The sequence below is a fragment of the Cygnus atratus genome, chromosome 2 (assembly GCF_013377495.2).
Source record: "Cygnus atratus isolate AKBS03 ecotype Queensland, Australia chromosome 2, CAtr_DNAZoo_HiC_assembly, whole genome shotgun sequence".
Classification (NCBI taxonomy): domain Eukaryota; kingdom Metazoa; phylum Chordata; class Aves; order Anseriformes; family Anatidae; genus Cygnus; species Cygnus atratus.
Window position 1 is genome coordinate 8,466,566 of NC_066363.1, and position 22,999 is coordinate 8,489,564.

At 41.9% G+C, this 22,999-nt stretch overlaps 1 protein-coding gene across 1 annotated transcript in view; it reads right to left on the reverse strand.

Moving 5' to 3' along the window:
- The window catches only part of PAXIP1 (PAX interacting protein 1), a 33,691-nt gene extending 16,945 nt beyond the window's left edge, over positions 1-16,746 (reverse strand). The window contains exons 1-6 of the mRNA XM_050709219.1: positions 16,566-16,746; positions 12,979-13,113; positions 11,040-11,083; positions 6,412-6,475; positions 5,309-5,422; positions 1,827-2,471 (exon numbers count right to left, since the gene is read on the reverse strand). Of these exons, the coding sequence (XP_050565176.1) occupies positions 1,827-2,471; positions 5,309-5,422; positions 6,412-6,475; positions 11,040-11,083; positions 12,979-13,113; positions 16,566-16,652 (1,089 nt within the window). The 5' untranslated portion in view covers positions 16,653-16,746. The remainder of the gene's footprint in view (positions 1-1,826; positions 2,472-5,308; positions 5,423-6,411; positions 6,476-11,039; positions 11,084-12,978; positions 13,114-16,565) is intronic.
- Positions 16,747-22,999: the final 6,253 nt, after the last annotated feature.

Genomic DNA, 22,999 nt, shown 5'->3' on the forward strand with positions numbered 1-22,999 from the left:
TAACCAACTGTATCCTCTCCACATCAGATGTCCATCAGCTCTTCATCGGAGGTGACTCAAGTTCTTACAATGCACTTCCAAACATCTCAGGTTGCATGTATGCAACTCTGATGTTGTTGGTATAGCGTGGCAACCACGATTACCAACGCATCACCCATCTCTGATCTCAAGTATAAACAGAGTATAAACATTCAATAACTAAAAATTAACAGACATAAAGAATGTCTCTGTGGCTCAGTATTAGGAGAGACTACTTGTTGTTGTGAGTCCCAAAAGTCAAAATTACAGAAGCTGCAGGACAGATACTTCAAAACAAAGGGATAAAACTTTCAGAAGTATCCTAGGGCTATATTCACACAGTAACTCTCAGCTGCAAACGCCTTATTACTGCAGACCTTGCCATTCACTAGAGATCTCTGGTTCAACTTTCAAAGACTGCACTACGACACGGAACCCACCCAGATCCGGTACCCAAGCAGGATCCAAAATGCAGCTTAACCCAGCCAGGGGGAAGTTACAAGAAATACTGTGGCAGTGGTATTTCTCCCTCTAGGAGGCAGATCCACAACTGTGAGAGGCAAAGCCTTTCTCCAAATGCTGGAGCTAGCACTGCAACTTATACAGTAGCCAGATAGGGTACTTGAAAGCAGTCCTTGTACACCATGGTCAGTCCCTACTCTAAGAGATGTCTGGAGAACCAAGCCTAACCAAAGCACCACACCAGCAACTGCCTTGTATCTCTATAAATACTTATGCAAAAATACTTCCATACGAGGCTACTAAAGAGTATTTTACAGTACAACGACTGCGTTGTGGGTGATATGATGTTTAGGCATGAAAACACTGGCCAACCAACCAGGGTTTTGGCCATTCTGCTCATTCCTTACCCAAAAGTTTCAGTCTTTCAACAGTTCAAGGCACTGAGAAGAGGAACCTGAGACTCAGTTTCAAAAGGAAGCCGGCATTTCCTTTTGATATAGGAAACAAAGAACCAACAAATCCAACTGACTCTACTTTTTGCGTTTCTTTAGAGTACTTGCTGTAAGCTTGTACTCAGGCACCTTTGAAGGTTTTACCTTCAGATGAACATCCAAATAAATGCCCCAGCGTAATCATCTAAGTAAAAGTTGTGTCTAACATGTACCAGCACCTACTTCTCTCACATTCCCTTCCCGTAAACCTCTTAGGATTTTAATGCTGCACATAACGTTGGTGTGTGCTCGCTCGACTTTTAGTCTCTGCTAAAATTAAATTCAATACAAAAGCTACAATTATTTCAACTATGACTGGCATAAAAAGCTGTAAGTTAGGACTTGTGCATCACAACCCTGACTATGCTGTACCACAACTTAATGATGCCCAGCAGAACAGAACAGAACAGGACAGAACTGACCCTACTGGGACCACAATCCATTTTACAGTTCGGTGTGTTTATACCACTAATAATTCCTTGCACTGAGTAAAAACCTTGAAGGCTACGAAATCAGGTTCTCTAAACTAGAGAAATTACTTTAAATTAATCATTTTTTCCCCTTCTTATAAAGAAATCAATACTGAAATACCATGAAACTCTAAGCCAAGCTACAGTGAAACATTGCTTTACTCTTTAACGTTTTTTCCACGCACATTCTTACTTCTATGAACCTGCTAGGAAAGAAGTTACTTATTATTAGGAGGTTACCAATTTGGCTACATCTTCTAAGTAATGTACAGAACTTTTACTCCTTTGCACATTCAGAGGACAGTAAAAGGAAACTTAAATTCTCGGACACATTAGTTCCTAATAAAAAGTCCAGTATCTTATAAATGAAAAATCCAACACTTACATGTGCTACATTTGACGGTCTATTAATCTGCTGAATATCAGCACTATTAGTAATATTCCTTAACGTCCGCACTGCCGGGCTCCACGCAGCCATCATTTCTTGTCGATCAGAACTTTGGGCACCTTGGACCGAAGCCATCAAATTGCCTCTCATATCCGGAGGCAAGATATTCCCTGGCACTGGCGGGACATTGGCACATAAATTAATTAACCCGGAGTCTTTCCCTTGAGGCAACCTACGCTTTGCTGTGGATGCCTGGGGAACTTCAGCTGGCGTCCAATTCAAATTCCTCTCTTGCTTTTCCGGAGAAGAATCTGAAGAATCATCAAACATCAGTTCCCCTTTTGCCTTATCAGCAGTAGTAGATTTTGGCGAGAAAACTTGATCACCCAAAGGTGACCCTTCTCGGGAAGATGCTGGGCTTGATAATTTTTCATCAGTACTGGCTTCATTTTGAGAATCTTGCTCTTCATTTTCTGCTTCTTCCTCCTCTTCCTCCTCCTCCTCTTCTTCCTCCTCGTATATAATTAAGCGAGGATGATAAGGAGTCTCTTCTTTTCGAGACTTATCAGCTACAGAATCCAGTACCCAGTCTGGTGTCACAATTTTAATGACGTCATGTTTACAAGCACATTCGTATTTCTCCTACGAAAAAAGATGAAAACAATCAATTTAAAGACAAAAACAAAGAACAAACAAAAAACGTGGCACCCTAGCTTTTGGAGGGGCTCAACTAGAGCATGGACAAGCAGATCGCAAGAGATTGTTGTTCAATGACAACCTGCTCTCTTCCAGAACCAACAGGACAGACCACGCTACTGGTGCCACAGGTTCAAACTGATTTAAACAAGAAGATCCACATTTACCATATGACGGACTCAGAAGGCACTAACGCAGAAGACAAAGTCTTCACTTGCAAAACACCATTACTCAAGATCTTCTAAAACTTAAGGATCCAAAAAGATACTTGGTCCTGAGAAAGTTGTCAGAACACCAGCAGGAATGTCACAGTAAATACTCAGACGCAGCTGCTCTCAAGGTGGACATAAAGGTGAGCCTCAATACATTCAGGCTTGCTCCACTGAAGTATAAAGCATCATGAAAAAGCATTCAGGGAAAATGAGAATTTCACAATAAAGCAAAGGTGAATATTTAAGAGCTGATCGCTGAAAGAATGAATTTCAGCAGGAATATACATCAGAAAACAGTAGGGTACTTCCCATACACCTGCCCAGAAGTTGCAAACCCTAATGTTGCCCTCAACTTGGAAGTTACATTTCTGTCCTCATATTAGCTAAATCCATTTTACTAAGAGGTTACTAAGAGGTTATGATATTGACAAGGTAGAAAATGTTATCCCTCCCATCCTCCTTACCATTTCACCGTTTGATGATGTACAGAAATAGGGGAACTTCTCTACTTCCTTTCCTAACTGAGCAGAAGTACACACAGGTTGAGCGTTCCATTTATTCAAATGTCTTCTTTGATACAAACTCCTCACAAATATTAAAATAGTGAAAAAACTTTCAGCATAAGATTTGAAACTAATTTCAGGATCTAATATTTGAGAGCGATTGAGCTGGGATTTTCTTTGTATGTCAGACAATATAAATTAAAAACCAGAGCATTCAGAGGAAATTAATTTCATTTAATGATTCTCTGGAGTTATTTCCTACAATGAAACTGTCATTCATACACAATAAAGAGATTACAGACGAAACCAAGTTTATTTGCAGATATGAATTTTCATTCTTTTTTTGTGGCGAGAATTATTAAGAATCTTGTTTTATCATCTTGTGTTTAGTCAAAGCAATCATTTAAGTTTTCACTAGTGTCAAAACTCTTCTCATTACAAACTGCTGCAGGTTCCTTTGTAGTATTATGTCGGAACAACAGGCACAGATGTATTTTAAGTAATCATCCTATAAATCTGTCCCCGTTCAATGATTATGGAAATTAAACAAGATATTTATTTCGTTCTAAAGATATGAAATGCTATTACTGTGTTTTCTTCCATTCAAGTGGCAAACTTAAGAAAGTATCCTTTGTTCTTAAAAGCTTATACATTTAAGAAGCGTTGCCTTAAATCATACCATCGCCTATTAAAACTGCATCTTACTTAGCAAAGCTCTTCAATCAAGCATCACATTTTGTTGTGGCAGAGACAACAACTAGGATGGTGTTCAATACATACTTTTAGCTTCCACAGAAGAAAAATCTTGTCTTTAAGCAAAAATAAATAAATAAAAAGTTCTTATTTAAAGTTTTAAATGAAACACGGAAGAAAAGGCAAGCATTTCCCATGCCTGCACTGTCCAACCAACCTTCTCTTCTCCCAGTAATTTCCTCTTCTTCAGCACATTTCTATTTTTTAGAGTAAATCTATTCTAAAGCACTTTCCTACGTATTCCACACGCGAATTTAATGACATCCCACTAGCCATATGTTTTTCTCCATCTTAATATTAGATGGTTTACATTAGCTTAGAAATACTAAAAGGGTTGTTGGTGAAACAGTAACACATTAAATTTGTATGAAATAATATTGGAAACTTGACAAAGTTTTACATATTAATCTAAGGAGGTATTATATAGATCTTAGAGCTACTCAGTCAAATAATTGAAAATGCTCTCGTGTTATTAAAGGACAAAAGAAGAAAACAAAACTGAAAACTCGCTCCATCCACTGCATTAACCAGAAAAATCCAAGCAAATTTTTGTTAAGTGAGCTTCAATTTAAGTATTTTTAGTAAAACCAGACTAAATCAATTGCAAATGTATTTCTTCTTCATGAAGATGACTACCTGAACACACCAGGAAGTTTCAGTAGTATTATAACCAATCACTACAGTACAGAAGCCTGTTCTTATGGGCTCGGTGCTGCCTTCAGCCAGCTACCTAAGCTTTCAGATTCCGTTTCTCTATTTGTAGAAAGTCAGCAACATTTGATTTCCTAAAAGGGAGTGTTTTGAAGCAAGACTACTTTATCAATCAGAACTTGTGCAGGAATGCTGTGCACTGTTTATCCTACCATCTCTCTTTAAGAGGAAAGAGTTGAGGGACTTGAGAGTTATCTTTAATTCCTTTCCCCATGTAACATCTAAGGCATTTTACTCGATTTTTCAATTCTGTAGCTTTCATTTTTCTTCCTGGTTTCTAGCTACAGATAAACAAACCACAATCATTCATGATTATGATATGTCAAATTAGTTTAGCACAAACAGAATAAAGAATACACTTTATTCAACCAGACATACAGATAACAACATGAAATTGGACAGATTTTGAATTAATGAGGCTTAAAGCCATGCAAAAAATAAATACCAACTGATTAACTGCAACGCGTAATTGTGGTGAATTTAACTGTTCAAGTCTAACAAACAAGCTTAAGGATCTTAACTTCACGGAGAAGGAACATTTTGGATTATTCAAAAGCAAACGGTGGCTACACCAGGAAGAATTGTACACATAATAAACTCTTACCCCCTTCGGCTCAGGCACAATCAAATGAGTACACTTCTTATTTAGGCTCAGCTGGCAATTCCCTCCATAAAAAGTAATCAAAGCCCACAGCGTGCTTCGGTCTTCAGATGAAACCTAAGAGGAAGGTAAATAGGTCTCTTACATCTGTGAACAAACTGCCTCCACTCAAAGAATTTTAGTACAATTCCTGACATAGCACTTTCAAATCTGGCTAACACATTACCCATCACTTCCAAGTACCAAATTAATGTGAAAGTTACAAGGAAAAAAGGGTGACAAAGACAACAAAAAGACCTTAAGCAATCATTTTAACCTGTACAGAGAAGCAAATGTCCTTCAATTCTGTAAAACTCAACACTAGGACATCACCTTTCACAAGAAGTAGAAGTTAGTGATCAAGCAAACAAGATTTATTCGTTACCTTAGGCAACCTGTTTAGGTTCATTCAATAGAATTTTAACAAGCAGACCAAATTAATAGCCTACGTAAACACATCAAGTGTTTATTTCTAACAACTCGTGTTCAGCCCCACCAAGAAAGCCATGTGTGTTTAAGCCATTAACGTTCAGATTTAATGACTGCATTACAGAATAATTTGTTAAGAGGTCTAAAGCACACGTACACACCACTAGCACGTAGGTCCTGATCCTGTCCATCCGCGCACACACAATCATCAGACTACTCACAGATCTACAGAGCTGTGAACGAACACAAGCCAGTGAAGCCATTTCCACTAATTTTACTCACTGACAACCCTGTTAAGGTTTCAGTGTGTAAGCAGGTACAGCACGTTCACTTAATATTGTTAAGGAGCAAAGATTTCATACTCCACTGTGCTCTTCATTTTAGAATCACCATGCTGCTGCTGATAAATAAATTCAAGATATATTGCTGATTCAAATTTCAGTTCAGTTTCAAATGCTTGAGTCTTCATTTTCAGTGAAAAACTATTTTCCAGTGAACAGCTGTTTTAGGTGATAACTCACCTAACACACAAGGAAAAAAGTCACATTACAACAGAAAAACTGATCCCTGTCCTCAGAAAAACAAAGCATCACGCAGTTTGTACGCTGAGGTAGACTGAAACATGGTTCACTTCTTACCTGAGAGAGACAGGCAGTGACTCCAAAAAAGACCTGACATGATTCTGGAGAGAAGCCATTTACACTGAAAAGCAGGTGTCAAGGATGCAAAATAAGCTAAACAGAAGTTTCCTGGGGGATACTGGAAGAAAATTAACTATTGTGCATAGTACCTCTCTGGTATTATCAAGTATTTTTAAAAGCACGTGTATTATTTACAATTCAAGTTGTACATACCAGAAAAGAATATATAAAGTGGGTCAGGACACCTGAGCCATTATGACCAATTTTGGTTAACATTACAAACTCTTCTCTTCCTAGAACATCTTCACCTATCCCAGGATGCTTACCACATGAAGTAGGCTGGGGAGGTTTAGGTGGGATATTAGGAAAAATTTCTTCGCTGAAAGGGTTGTGAAGTATTGTAACAGGCTGCCTAGGGAAGTGGTTGAGTCACCATCCCCGGAGGGCGTCAAAAAACGTGTAGATGTAGAGCTTAGGGACATAACTTAATGGTGGACTTGGCAGTACTAGGTTAAAGGTTGGACCAGATGATCTTAGAGGTCTTTTCTAACCTGAATTCTCTGATTCTAAGTAAAGCTTACAGGAGTCAATCCATTAGCAAGAGCTTCCTTCCATTATCAGTCAGTGCTTATCTTCCATACCTAGAAGTACAGGAGAATCCAGGGAAGAAAGTTTTGTTACAGTCAGCAACAGACAAAACAGAATGAACACGGCGCACAAGAAAAATTTACCATTGTTTTCTGGAATTAAAGTTGAACACCTGTGAAGTTTTAGAGAGATTATCTAAGAACAGCAGCAGGCAGGTCACTCACTATAAGAAAGTACCAAATATACCCCAGCTAATTTTTCTCCTACCAAGGTATAACACTGGAAAGAAAGTTGGCCAGGCAGGGAAAAAAAAATCTAGGAGCTACTGTGAATCGCAAACTGAAAAAAAAATCACACTGGGATGTAAAAACAGAAACACAGCCTAAAAGTAATGTGCAGTTTTCCACCATACTTTCAACACTCAACAAGATCTCTGACAGCAATGCATATTTGTTTTCAGATGCTTGAAAGAGGTGTATAAATGAAGCAGTATGTGAAAAGAGCAATGAGGTATTTTTTTTCTACAGACCTAGTAAACATGACTTGAGAGGAAACTGAAAGAACCAGAATCGATGGGCTTAAGTAGTTAACACAACATCTTCAAGTCCATAAAAGACTGCCGAAAAGAGAATTCTCTGTTTGGTGTCTCAAATAAAGCGAAACAGGGTTAGACAGCAGCATGGTATTGAGGTTAAACTCTAGCAATACAACAGTGAGGCACTGTAAGATGGACGGGGAAGAATAAGAAATAAGTTTCCATTATGGGAGACTGATGAAATAGAAGAGTGGTCTGACAGCAGTGACATGATAGACGGACCAGCTGACTTCTGTGACCTTTTTGCCTCTTCTACACTTTCACATGGTTTTGTGTTTAAGATACACACATAATTCCTTGGAAAAAAATGACTACAGAAACAGTTGTGCATCGTGTTATTGTGCAGCTGCATACTGAGACTTTAGTCAAACAAAATTACCCTCCCCCTATGCTGTTGACATGAGCACCAGCAATAGTTAAACTTCGAGATCCACACAGAAAGCTGACAACAAAGCCCAGAACACATTAAAACTTCAGAACAGATTACTGCCATTATCCACAGTGCTCCAAGTCCAAAGAATGCCTTGAAACTCACTGCATGTCTTAGTATTTCATCTCAGGCAGTTTCAGCACTGCATCTTTCAGCAGCGCACGGTTGCCCACCCCTTGCCTTAGCACCTGCTGCTAGCACTTAGAGCAGCAACAACTCAGTACCTAACTTATCAGAGGTCCATTAAAAGCAGGAATTAAATAGGCCATCTTAGAACAGTCAGAAGCAGCAAAACAGTGTTCCGAGTGGATCTGGAAAACAAAACAGAGCGAATGCAACAAAGCTCACTTCTTTTTTCCTCGGTAACAGACAGAAATGCTCTGATCGACTCTCTCCTTTCATCTGTACAAGACCAGGGAAGAATAAACCTGCCTCACTTGTGCTTTTGCTGCCCTCTTTATGGTATTATAACTGAAGTTTTCACACGCAAGACTGCGATTTCTTCTCCTCCAGCAAGTCTGCTTCCAGATTCGTTTTTCTGTTACTTCCCTTCAACAGCAGTTTAGTCAGGTTCTGCTGACAGCACCTCGCAGTGAACAGAGCACTCTGCTTTCTCAAGTCCCCCCTGGTGAAAATAACTTTTAGAGTGGAATGTTAAAACGTATTTATAAGGAACAGACAAAATTATTGGGCTTTTATCCTGTATTAACTTTTTCTACATAGACGAATGCCAAGGAAGTTAAGTACTGAAACTGGTATGCAAACAAAGTCTTTGCTCTTGCTGCATCCATGTATTTAATTGACTAAAGACATTTCTAGGACTTGCTTCTTCAGTAAATTCAGTATTTTGAGTATTACTCCAAATAAAAACATAAACAGAAGACTAAAGTGCAGAATCTCAAAGCCCTGCCAAAACAGAGCCCAAAAGCAATCAACCAGAAAAAAGCTAACAGAAATAACTACTCCATTTTTTTCATTATTGCAGTACCTAAAACCCTAATGAAAGGCCGGATGCCACTGCGCTAGAAGCCATAAAGAGACTGAAACAGAACAATGTTAAGACTTAACAACCCATTTTAGTGAGCGCTATAAGGCTCTGAATATAATCCCAAACCACCAGGTTCTAAGGACATGAAGGGCCAGAAATAAAGGCAAATGTCCAAGTGCACATTTATTGCCGACAGGTGTACAAAGCCCTCTCCTTCCACGCACCCCAAGAATATGATACGACTGAGACGTGGGCTTTTCCTTTGGCCATCCATATATAACCACAATAAAACTTCCTAAGCAATAGCCATTCGGGGCTGCATTCCCACATTTACTGCTACAATTTGGTTATGGACTGCATCGCTCAGTAGTTTTTATCTGTTCCTTTCTCTTCTGAGTATGTAATAACATCAGCACTTTTAAAAACATCCTTTTACAGACACCCGGTTTCAAATGGAAGACTTATTTCCTAATAGTGCAACTTCTCTATGGGAGAAAAGAACACCAACAACACAACAGTAGATTACACAAGTATGAGAAAGTAGCCAATTCCAAGTTTGTTTGTTTGTTTTCTTCCAAAACAGCCCTAAGGAACAGGGAGGACAGGGCTTACATTGACATAAACAACTGTACTCTCCCATCCTGATAAGGATGGGCTGATAAACACGTTTTTTATTTCTAAATGCAAAACACTAAAAATCACCAGGCTATATCACATCACAACAATCCCTTTATTTCAAATGTAGTAGTTCTGCTGTTCGGGGTTTTGACATGTAACGTTTGGTGCATCTTTTCCATTTGGAAGCCAAGTCATTTACGAAAAACTTTCTTCTCCTTAGGTCAGGTGATTGTCCATGACTATGGCAAGTGTTTCACGCTAACTGGTGAAACCTATTTGACATGTTGATTGTTACAATTAAAACCCCAGTAAAGACCTCAATACACTTTTTTTCTTCTGATTGATTCAATGCTTTCCTTTCCTACAGCTCACTCTCTGAGGTGAATTCTCTTGGGGATGTAGACAATATACAGAGTATCTCCAAAACAGACCAGACACAGTGAGATGCAAAGGCATATGTCTTGAAATACTAAACATAAAACTTCAATCATAAATGACTGAGACAAATTAAGACCTGAATTCCCAACATGAACACCTGGATTTTTGGTTACACCACCCCGTTTTCCATTATGGACGCCACCACCCACTATCCTTCCAAAATGAGTTCTCCTGTCTGAGAGCATTCCTCCCTAGGCTTGGCACTGTTCAGTGCAATCATCTGCTGGTATCTGTACTGGAACGTACTGCTCTGCTCCAGCTTCTCCATATACATAATCTTTATCATGAATGGTCTGAGGTAAGAACTGCATGAGTTTCTTTCTCTAACAACAGCCACTGTCATCCTGCCTGTGATCCAAAGAAAAACTGAGGGAAACAAAGATAAAACAGTAAAATGGTAAAATGGACTACACCATCCATATGCAAGAATATAAGCTCCAAACAAGTTAAACATAAATCTAGCCAAAATGAACAAGGGTCTGCCAAAGGCAAGGACAGACTACTCCAATAACAGGAATACTCCCCCTGTTTGTTAACAAAGTGTTATTACAATACGGAGTATGGATATGAGTCATTGTGTGCTTCTTCTCTCCTTCATTTTGTTTCTCAAAAAGGCAGTAAATAGGCCATTCCACTCAGAACTAACGTTTGCCCCCTTACTGCATTCCAGCATTTTTCCTGGATCCTCACAGTTAATTATCAGCTTCCAGCTAAAATGGTTGAGTCCATTTGATAACAATTTTCTTGCAAGTGCTTATTAAGCAGCCAAAATAGCCCAAGGGAGAGGAAAAGTAAAGTAAAACAAAGAAGTTCCAAGCATGTTATGATCCTAGAAGGCAACACACATCCTATCATTTTAAAAATGTAAGATGCACATACATGTACATACATGCGTCTTTAATGACTGGATGCTACCTATTTTAACGCATTTCCTACAAAATTTCATCAAATTTGAACTTAAAGGATACGGCAGAAGAGCTCCACAGCGAACAGACAAGGTCACCCAGGAAGGCTGAAAAATAAAAACCATAAGATGTTAAAAAACTCTGTCTGCACGAATGAAATGTGAGTTAATGTCTAAGTTTGTACTACATCTCGTTTGAATATACATCTCTCGGCTTTAAAGTCTAAGTGCTTTACAGACAGTTTACTAACGCCTTTACAAAAGAACTGTTCTGATTGATTTGTCAAAGTTAAAAAAAGACTTCTCAAAGATCGTGTAGTAATATGGGAACATTTTTCTTGTCCTTCTATTATTCCTTGAATGCTATTTACAGTATTTATTCACCTGCTCTCCTTTTTAAGCTCTCCCTGCTCTTAAAAAAAAAAAAACAAAAAACAAAAAACCAACATCCCCTACCTTACACTCATGACCAAGGAGTGAGGAACCATAACCTTACACAGGAAGGGGTCTCATACAGCTTAGAAGTGAGAAGGGGGAAGGAGCGATATCACATTCAATATGACATGATTTTTCCTCCAAAAAACAAATATATACATATAAACATATATACACACACGTGCATTTATTGTCGTAACCATGTTTATGGTGCCCCAGTTTCTGCTATTCTCTCTCCCTTAGAAAAAGAAGGTATTAGAAAATAATTTAATATTCAACTTTGGAAAAAAAAAGTGAGGTTTTTCTCCCTCATATTTTTCTCTTCCTTATTCTCCATCCCTTTTCTCTCTGTAGCAAGCTACCTTTGCCTCTGACTCCCACTCCCTCGATACTAAGTCTAATCTTCTTGGTTATAGATCACGCTGTGATGTTTTCAGGTCCAACTAAGTGACATCACTGAAAGACCTGCTGTCTTTTTTTTGGCAAACGAAAGAAAATTTAGTTAGAAGTACTCCAAAAGAAAATTAAATTGTTTAAGTAAAAGGCATTTGACAGCAGAAGGCACTGCTAGGACACTGATGCCCTCCCTTCCCACAAGGGTGGCTGCAGTCTTCTTGTTTATAAGACTGAAACTGTACCACAAAACACTTTATAAGGCGAAGATATTAAAAATAGGAGCCAAGCTTAAAATTAATCAGCACACCCACTATAACCATAAGGTCTCTAGCTAAGCACCCTTTATTTTTTGGAATCTGTTAATTCATACTTCTACACTGCCAGACGAACTCTCATGCTACAAGCCATCAGAATTCACTACTGTCACCTGCAACCATAAGGACAAAATAATCCAAAACCACGTACTGGCAGAGAAATAATAATGATTTTTTTAATCGCTCACGACTTGCAGAAGAAGCAGCTCACATTTTCAAATATGAAGCTTGTAAACTTTCACTGGAAAAACAAAATACCAATGATTTCAGTGTGAAAAAAAAAGAAAAAAGCCAAAAGACAAAAAAAATAAAACAAAGAGGGAAAAAAGTTATTTTTCTAAGAGTTTCTATTGTTTAAAATTAACACCATACACATATGCAGGATCCAGTAAACGACTCTGCACCTTACCAATTATATGTTAAAAAAAGAGAGAAAAAAAACCTATTATTTATTTTACAAAGTTGTGGGGCTTTGTTTTTGTTTTTTTTTTTTTTTGCATTGCCAGAAACTTATAGGAACTTTCCCATCAGAAACAGCACTGAAGTCAAGCTGAACAGGCCACGATCCCACAGAAGACTGAAGGAGGAATTGCCAGACAGGAGAAAGCATCAGGGAATGGAGACACACAGACTCAACAGTAAAACGAACAAAATATGGAGAGATAACAAAGTAATGAGAGAGAGAAAGGAGAGGACAGAATTGTAACAGACATTTATAACTCAGCATAAAAGTTCATGAAACAAGAAAAAAAATGTTAAAGATACATTTCCTTTGGACATTATCTAAAGAGGAATACTTTGTGTTACAATGAAGTATCTGTGTCAGTACTTAACGGATGTGCTGGCTGAGCCGCTCACCTTTACCACCGGGAGATCGAAAACTTCACGAGATTCTCCAACTTCTGGATTGTCCCCGTCTTCCGAAATAATATGAGAAGCAAGTGCATTGTAAGAAACCTCCTTTGCTTTCCCAGCCTTCAGAAGCTGAATAACCTAAACCCGAAAGAGAACAGGGAGAAGCAAACGATTATTATCACCTTTATTTGAGAAAAACAGTAAAGAGAGAAGACACGTTAGTGGTCTAGAGGAACGAGTACAGGCTTCTTGTTCTGTACAAGCAGACAGCACTCTTTGTGGTTGGCAAAGCATCCCTTTTAAACCTTGATTTTCAACAGTTTGCAACTCTGCCACATTTTAATGACTGAAGCTGAAGTTTTACTTTCCAAAGAAATTCAGGCTGGCATAGAAATCTGGAGTATTCAACATTTTTCCAAAATACATATTCCTTCAAAATCTATTCTTCCTCAGGCAGACTAAGAAATCCTGCATTTGATTTTCCAGTTGTTAGCTTCAGAAGCCTTTGAATGAACGTTGAGCAAAGTACAGAAAGGCAAAGTAACTGAGTCAGTAGCTATGGAAGCAACAGGTGAAAAAAAAAGCAAAACGGCTAACACACATTGAAAAATGGATATTAGAAGGATTTGCAAGAAAAAAAAAAGAAAAAAACTAACCACTGTCCTGAGAAGGGGCAACTTCTAACAAAGGGCTGCTGCATTGGGAAAAGAATTGATGGAGGATTAAGAGTATTTCAGTATCAGAAAATGCAAAACCTCTTACAACTTACAAAGCACATCTTATTCCCGTTTTTGAAAGGCCAATACAGAAAATGTTGATTTAAATGTTATCATTCTCTCAACTCAGTTGTAGAGATCTGTGCAACGAATCCAGCCCTGTCCGTACCAAACGGGACTCACTTGTATGGGAGTAAAGGTAGCACAGAAGGGGGGGGGTGGAAGGGGAGAAAAATGTTCAAAATAAAAGTCTAGAGTTCAAATACTGAAAATGCCAGTTAAGATTATTCTTTCCTTTTATTATTCAGAAATTAGTAGCTTTAATACTGGTAAAACTTTACTACTGGTGCTGCAATTCTGACAGGAAACAAATCAAAATAAAGTGCTTGAAAATAGTAGAAATTGAACAACATCCCCAAGGAATGGGACACAAGCTGGTTGTCCTGCACAGCTCTCCCCAAGTTCCCTTTGCCTGTCTATTTATGGGAAGGCCAAAAAGAGAACGGAATGAAAGCTCAGCATCCCAACCTGACAGCATGAGGAAGAAGTTGCAACTAATGAAGTAGAAATGGGATTTTTTTTTAATATCAAAACAATGCTGCAAAGAGCTGCTGCAAAGAGCTGCTCATGCAAAACGTTCTGCTAGCATCAGGCTGTAAGTCTAAACATCCTAACTGTGACGGATGATAGAGCCCCATGATTAAAGTGGTTCAGAAAAGACTTTTAGTAATGTGGCTTATGTCAGCTTCAAAACTCTTCCCAGAGCACGTGGCTTCTTCAGCTGAAGTAGTGGCAAAACTGTAAAGCTGTACTGAAAGATCTTCCCCTGTGTAAGTGCTTGCATACCGACAGCTGTAACCAGTCAATAAAATGCTGACAAGCCCCGATATGGTCCCACACCTCAGATGCCAGCTTAAACCCATGAAGCGCATCTCCATTTTTTGGGCATATAAATTCCCTCTTCCTCATCTCCCACTAAACCTTGAGTTAGAAGAAACAGGAAGAGTTTGAATCTTTGAAGTAAGGCTAAGGGCATAAAATAATAATAATAAAATGAGATAACCAGAAGCCAAATATCCTGCTCAAAGTCCTTATACTACAAGGTGTTGTTTTCTCTCTTTCTTTGATATCGATTTTAACCAGCACGACCAAAGCTCAATGGTTTGGGTTTACATCTTTTCGGAAAGCAGGAAAAGCATTTTTAAAAAGAAAGAGTAATAGCTGACATCTAGTTATCACCTCCTGTCAGGTGAGAACAGCCAAGTGCACATCCCAGAGGAATGGACTCAGACAAGCGCCAGCAGCCCAGCTCTCCCTCGTTTGCCAAAGAACATCCAGGCACGACTCCAGACTTTTGTTTCCCTTCTAGTTCACACTGCATATGTTTTAACAGGTAGTGAGTATGCTGATATTCACCTGAATATATTATGGTTTGGGTTTTTTCTTTCTTACTCTTGGATTTGTTTTGATTAGAGTGCTCGCTTGTGCTGGGCCTGTTTCAGTGTTTGTTAGGATAGCTGGTCTTTGGAGAAAACATTTAGAAACAAGCTGCTCAAAGCGTGCTCATCCCCAAAAGATGAAGGAGGAAATCTCTTTTCAAACCCAACCTATCATCCATTGGTATAAAAAAAAAGTAAAAACTTCAAATATACATAGTTTTTATAAAAACTATCAAGACTACAGTCAACCTGGAACCCAGAAAAGCCATCCACAAATGGATGAGAATTTCGTGTGCTTGATCAGAGCAAATTGGAGCCTCGTGACAATGACATTAAGTGCTATGAAGAATGAAACTTCACATGCGAAAACTTGCTTAAAGAAAAGCTTGGTTACTCGCTCTGTGGCAATGCTGCTGACTGTCTCGCTGTGTCAACACAAACCTAACGAGGTGCCTTTTGGGACACTATTTATGTAAAAACTGATATACCAGAGCCCCAGTGCTATTTGCAGTCATCTTTCTATACATAATAATGTTGCTGCTATAGCTTTAGATACAGGTGTTGTTACTCACATTTCCAAATATTTCAAGTCTAAGGACTTAGGGTTGTTTTTTTTTTTTCCTGTTTAAGTACAGCTCGGGGCTGTTTTTAACGTATAACCCCGTTGTTTTGGGGACAAAAAACAACTCAACAGGCCAGTGACAGGACAGGAGCTGAAGGACCCCGGTGCCCAACACCGACTGGAGCACAGCACCCAGGGCAGAAACCACTTTTAATTTCCCTGTGGAACCCCTTCGCACTCCGCCGCGGTCCAAAAGCACCACCAACACTTACACGAGCGGACAAAACACAAAAACTTTTATTTATTTCCCACACAACCCAACGCGACGGGCGCTCCCTACAGAGGCCGAGGGGAGCCGTTCTCCCCCTCAGGCGCGGACCCGCACCACAGACGGGGGGGGGGAGGGGAAGGCGGGAGGGGCGCTGACGGGAGGCGGCCGTGCGGGCGGTGTGGTGCGCCCCGGGGGGGGGGGGGGGGAAGGGGGGCGACACGCCGCCGTTCCCCCGCCGCCCCGGCCCCGTCTCCCGCAGGAAGTCCCTCTGCCCGCCCCTCCTCCGCTCGCAGGGCTGCTACGGGGCCTGCGCCGCCGGCCCAAGGCTCCCATGGCGGTGGCGGGATGGCGGAGGGAACGGCCGTTAACGGACGCCCCCCCCCCCCGCAACGATCCCTGAGGGGAGGCAGGAACGCGCTCCCCCCACACACACACACACACGTCCCTCTCCCCCCCCCCCCTTCCCTCCCCTCGGGGTGCGGCGCGCGAGCCTCGAGCCCGCGCGAGGGGGGCTGGAAGATTCCATTCTGCCCCCACCCCCCCAAAACGGGGGGGGGGGTTACAGCAAACCGGTGCTGGAGCGGGGAAGGGGGAGCCGGTACCTTCGGGTCGATGTCCCCCACGGTGAAGAACTTGACGTCTTTGAACATATCCTCCGGGACTTTCAGCTCGTCCTCGTCCGCCGACATGGTGCCGGCCGTCGGAGCCGCCGCCGCGACCCCCCCCCGCGCGCCGTCCCCGTGAGGAGCCCTGCGGGGCCCGGGTCTCCCTCTCGGCGCGTCCCCTCCCCCCGCCGCCGAACCGCGCGAGCAAGGCGCGCGCTGCGGGACGCACCATCCCCCGCCGGGACGTAGGGGGGACGAGGGGGGGAGGGGAGAGCCGGTTCGTCAGGGCGGCTCCCCCCTCCCGAGCCGCGACCCCTTCTGCAGCAGGGCGCCGTCCCCTGCCGTTCCGCCGCCGCTACCTCCGCTCCTCCTCCCGTCTCCGAACCGTCCCGGGTTGCGGTATCCGGCCCGGGCTGTCCCCCCCCCACGTTACGGAACGCGATGGACTCGCCCGCAACGACAGAGGCGGGCAGCGGGGATACCCGGACCCGCCCATCAGCGAGCAGGCGACGGGGGGGGGGGTGGGGGGGAAGGGAGCGCGCCGCCATCTAGCCACGCCCCCGCGGGCGCCGAGGCCACGCCCCTCCGCCTAGGCCACCCCCCCCGCGGGAGGGCCGTTACGGACTCCTCAGCGGGGCTGAGAGGAGGGAGAGGCGGCCTCGGGATGCTGAGAGCGCAGCTCCCTTCCTGACGGGATTCGGTGCAAATCCAGTCTCCACAATATGTATTCTAGCATCCAACTCATTAATAAAGATTCTTAATATTACCTAAACGGGACTTTTTCCCTCCAAAGCCTTCTCAGAGAACCTATGTTGATACTAAACCATTCGAACCCAGAGCGGGGTGTGTGTTAACTAATATTAACTGTTCAGAAAATTGAAATCACCGCCCTTTATAGTCATCAGAGCACTTTCAGAGCCTCTCATCTGGCATATTTTACACATCCGTGCATTAATGTGCATAATCCGTGCATTAACGTGCATAAATCTCACTTCCCCCACCCCTCATACCCTTTCCAAAGAAGTTTTGGACACCTCGTGCTACAGAATCAAAGAATGGCTTGGGTTGGAGGGGACCTCAAAGATCATCTAGTTCCTATAGACAATATTTCCCTCCCATACCAAAGAGCAATGCTGTGAGATGGCATCCAAAGGCTTGCTGAAATAAAAGCACTGGACATCTATTGTTGGGGTCCTATCTACAATGCCTTTCCCAGGAGAAAATTAGATGTATTTAACCTGATTTATTCGTGAAACATACCTGGTAGAAACTAATAATCTCTTTGCAAATAATTTATTATTTATCCAGTATTTTTCTAAGAGTTGAAGTGAAATTTATACTGTACAAGTTCCTGGCTTCCTTTTTATCCTTTTTCAATGAATTAATTTTATTTGCCTTTCTTCTGTTTTCTTGGATCTTCACATGACATCTACCCCTTTCTACTCCAGCTAAGTAAGAAACACCCAACCTATCAAAATTTGCTCTGACCATTTCTTTTCCTGTTTCAGAAAGAGATCTTATTCTTTGGTTGCAGGTTTTACTTTATTATCTTGCTGGTTATCATTTACTTTTTTAGTGAAAACTGAGGTAAAAAGCCATTAAACTTCTATATGATACACCTTTTTCATAGTACAGGAAAAAGTAGAAATAACCATCTGCTCTGAAATCTCAGCCTATCCCCTTCATCCAGTAATTCATATTCTCATCTCACTATCTATCTTTCCTAGTAACCGACTCTTGTTTAGGCGAATTTTCTTCTGCCCCAAGTATTTTCTGGACTGTCTTTGAAAAACACTTCCCTGAGTGTGGAAGAACACAGTGACCTAATAATTATAATCGTGTTGTTTGGAACAGCTCATCCTTAAGCGTGTGATGCACAGGTGTAGGTTGCCAAGCGTGTACGCAAGATAAAGAGGAAGACAAATGTGGAAATAACCAAGCTTTTGGGACAATGTTTGTGGAACTGGTGCACAGCTGATGAAACTTTGCGGCTTGGCTCATGCCCATGACCTTTGCACTTGGACAGGTTGGCCAAAGGGCAAAAGAAGAAGATGATGGAGGATGAAGTAGTGACCCTTGTGGGGCCAGAGCAGCCCCCAACTCAAATGGTGCACATGCGCTTTTGTAGATATGCTTATACAACACCTAGGAGGAGCCTGGCAGCCCTTAGGACACGTGTTGGCCCCGTGTGTCAGAATAGCTGCCAGGTAGGAGGGGATAAAATCGGGACTCTCCAGAAGGAGATGCAGGCGTGTTACTGAGGCCAACATTGCTTCAACAGGGACGCCCGTTCAAGCAGTGGGCCTGCCAACTCCTTGCCCTAGGAAGCCAATGGTTGGGGAATGCACCGCACTCATCTGTACCTCTGTCATCGCACTGGGGTCGGTATGTATGTAAATAGCTCACAATAAAGCTTGCTTATCACATATATATATATGTATATATATATACACACCTATAGCTTGTCTGATCTTTGTTGAGCTGAAACAACCAGCTTCAGCCCCCAGAATCCAACTGAAACACCTAAGTTTTGCTTTCCTTTACATAAGGACACCATCCAGCACCCCACAAGTCCATCCCTTGCTTTCTTTGTTATGTAGTTACCTCTCTTTCTAACTCCCTTTTTGATCCATTTTAACTTATTCCCACTAACTAAGAACTACTTTGACCTTCATTCATCTAGAGGGCAATATTTTTTTCCTTTCATTTTATTTCCTTTTCATTTACACCACTGCTTTTGGAATTTTCTTTCCTTTTGAATTTCAGCCCTTCTGTAATCATCTTCATCTTCCAGCACTGGTAATTCTCACCTCTTTTCTTTCATAAATATGACTGTCTTTCAGGTTTCTGTTTCACATTTTTCTCTGAATTCTTTTCTCTTCATGATGTCGTTCATTACTTGACTTCATCTTCTTTCCTAGTGTGATTGCTAAATTGCCCCTTCTCACACGAGTACTTTCTTTACATCTAATCTCATATGCCATTGCATATTCCCATTCCACAGAAAGAAAACCACAGTGATTTCTCCTCTTGATTTCTCTCCTCGGCCTACTTTCTTTGTTACTATAATGAGTTCCCCTGGTCTTCCTATCCTTTGGGTTCACCATATCCACATTATATTTAATTCTTCATACAACTCAAAGATTGCAAATATTTCAATTATTTCAAATCAGGCACTGTGCTTATACTGACAAAGAAGCATAATGCAAACAACCAGTACTTTGAACATGATTTTTTAATAACAATGCTGTTTCCCAAACCTTCAGCTCAAGCTGTGCCATAGATTGGGCCACTTTGGATCTTCTCTTTGTTCAGCTAATCAAATCAGAAGAATATGAGAGAAGTGTGGTATTTCGAATCCTATCAATTTGAAAATTCTCTACAACATACCAGATATTAGTGATAACAAGGCCAGCATACTGCGTTAAAACGCTGAAATTCATTGAGGAAGCAGCTTTCTGGAAAAAGTTATCCATTAATCTAGGTATATAGTAATATCCTTAACCAGAATTATTCTTTTTGAAAAATTATAACAAAAACAAGTTAAGAGAAAAGAAAAAAGAAAAGGAAAAGAAAAGAAAGGAAAAGAAAAGAAAAAAGAAAAAGAAAGGAAAAGAAAGGAAAGGAAAGGAAAGGAAAGGAAAGGAAAGGAAAGGAAAGGAAAGGAAAGGAAAGGAAAGGAAAGGAAAGGAAAGGAAAGGAAAGGAAAAGAAAAGAAAAGAAAAGAAAAGAAAAGAAAAGAAAAGAAAAGAAAAGAAAAGAAAAGAAAAGAAAAGAAAAGAAAAGAAAAGAAAAGAAAAGAAAAGAAAAGAAAAGAAAAGAAAAGAAAAGAAAGAAAGGAGAGGAGAGGAGAGGAGAGGAGAGGAGAGGAGAGGAGAGGAGAGGAGAGGAGAGGAGAGGAGAGGAGAGGAGAGGAGAGGAGAGGAGAGGAGAGGAGAAGAGAAGAGAAGAGAAGAGAAGAGAAGAGAAGAGAAGAGAAGAGAAGAGAAGAGAAGAGAAGAGAAGAGAAGAGAAGAGAAGAGAAGAGAAGGAAAAAAAAGAGAGAGAGAATGAAGTTTAATTCCTTCTATAGGAATAAAGGCTGAGAATTGGTTAAAACGGCTTTACCAAAATTAATCTGTTTTATAAATTCAATCCTAGAAAGCAAAGATAAAATTGAAGCCCTGACCTTGGATGAGGGAGATGGACATTCAGGTCTCTCCTAGTCTTCCTGAACAGCATAAAAGGAATTTCTCTTCTTCTTCCCTCTTCTCCTACTTCACAGGTAGATAAGGACACTGCATGCCTACGTTCTCTGTATGTTCTGTATGGTAGCAGTCTAGACACCTAGAAGTGTCCTAGTTCCCCCTGTACTCTGCTCTGGTGAGGCTGTACCTCGAGTGCTGTGCTCAGCTTTGGGCCCCTCAGTACAAGAAGGACATCGCGGCCCTGGAGCGTGTCCAGAGAAGGGCTACGAAGCTGGTGAAGGGCCTGGAGCACAAGTCCTGTGAGGAGCAGCTGAGGGAACTGGGGGTGTTTGGTCTGGAGGAGGCTCAGGGGAGACCTCATTGCTCTCTACAGCTACCTGAAAGGAAGGTGTGGGGAGCTGGGGGTCGGCCTCTTCTCGCAGGTAACTAGTGATAGGACTAGAGGGAATGGCCTCAAGTTGTGCCAGGGGAGGTTCAGGTTGGAAATGAGGAGACATTTCTTCTCAGAAAGAGCAGTCAGGCATTGGGACGGGTTGCCCAGGGAGGTGGTGGAGTCACCGTCCCTGGGGGTGTTCAAGGTAAGGTTGGACGTGGTGCTTAGGGACAGGGTTTAGTGGTGACATTGGTGGTAGGGGGATGGTAATTCTTCCCTTTAATTATCATCTAAAAATTGTACAGTCATAGAGTCACAGAATGGTTTGGGTTGGCAAAGGACCACCCAGTGCCACCCCCTGCCATGGGCAGGGACCCCTCCCAGCAGCCCAGGCTGCCCCCAGCCCCATCCAGCCTGGCCTTGGGCACTGCCAGGGATGGGGCAGCCACAGCTCCTCTGGGCAGCCTGGGCCGGAGCCTCACCGCCCTCATCATGAGGGATTTCTTCCTAATATCTAATTTAAATCTCACCTCGTTTACCTTAAAGCTGTTACCCCTTGTCGCTACATTACCTGACAAAGACTCCCTCCCCGCCTTTCTTTTAGGCCCCTTTAAGTACTGGAAGGCCACTATAAGGTGTCCCTGGAGAATAAAATTAATGAACGTATTTTTTACTTCTTTATGTATTTAATGAGTCATCTGCCAACAAGTTATTTAATTTCTAGTAATTACACTACTTCTAACAAAAATGAGTAACTCAATTTGCTGCATCATGTGTGCGATCTAGTTTACAATCCATAAGAACAGAAAAGTATTTTGAAAAAGTATGTTACTGAACATGGAAAATATCCCCTGTATTTGCTAAAAAATACATTTTGGATTCTGCTTACAGGTCAGCACACAGAACTAAGTCAAATCGGTGGGATGGTCTGCTTGGTTATAGCAAGCTCTAGAACAAAGTGCTCACCTACATCTGCACAAGGACGAGGAGCACAGGGGCACAGTGGCAGGTGGGAACCCAAAGCAAGGAACCAGCGCCTTGCCCAGGGCTGTCCCAGCACAGCGGTCAGCCCCGTCGTCCAGGCGTGACACCCATCACCACGAGTTGGGAACATCTCCCCACATCATCTTTTGGACCAAGGCAGGTTGCTGTTTCGGGGCGGGACACATGATGGGGTGCAAGGGAAAAGTGGTTTGGGATCGCACAGCACCTATTATAGGATACTTAGGGGAGGAAAGCAAAGGGAGGGGTTTAGGTTCTTTAGGGAGGAGCAAGAGTGGGATTTTTGATTTTTTTTAAAGAGGGGTAAAGGGTTAAAAATGGCTGGGTGCATACAAATAGTGGCTGCCTCATCAGCACAGGCTGTCCTGCCCTCCTATAAAATTCCTTCCTAACGCTATCCTGTGTGTGCAGTGCGTATGGAGTGCAGCACCTGGGGTCAGGCCATGGGTTGGAGGGGCCGTGTATCCCTAGTGCAGCAACTGGAGCACGGACATGCAAGTGTGGGGCCACGAGCAGAGATCAGGCAGGACCAGCCCGTAAATAGGTGAAGTGGCCTGGGAGCAAGGGGGTGAGTGGGTCTCTACGGGCCAGCTGTGGCTGTGAGGGCACCCCTGTACTTCCAGGGGTGAGAGCATAAGGATGGCATCTATAGGACCTAGGAACTCAGGGGCTTGTATGTCTAGATGACAGCAACTGGGGAGACTGGGATAAAGTGGCCAGTTACTGGGCAGACTGAGTGTTTGAGACCAGCTGCTGGTGGGAGCCACCTTATACGTATGTATATACATATATAATTTATTTTTTTTTCTCACTAGTGGACTTGTTTGTGTGAGTGCTCTGAGCGTGTCTGTGGTTTACTATGTGTACAC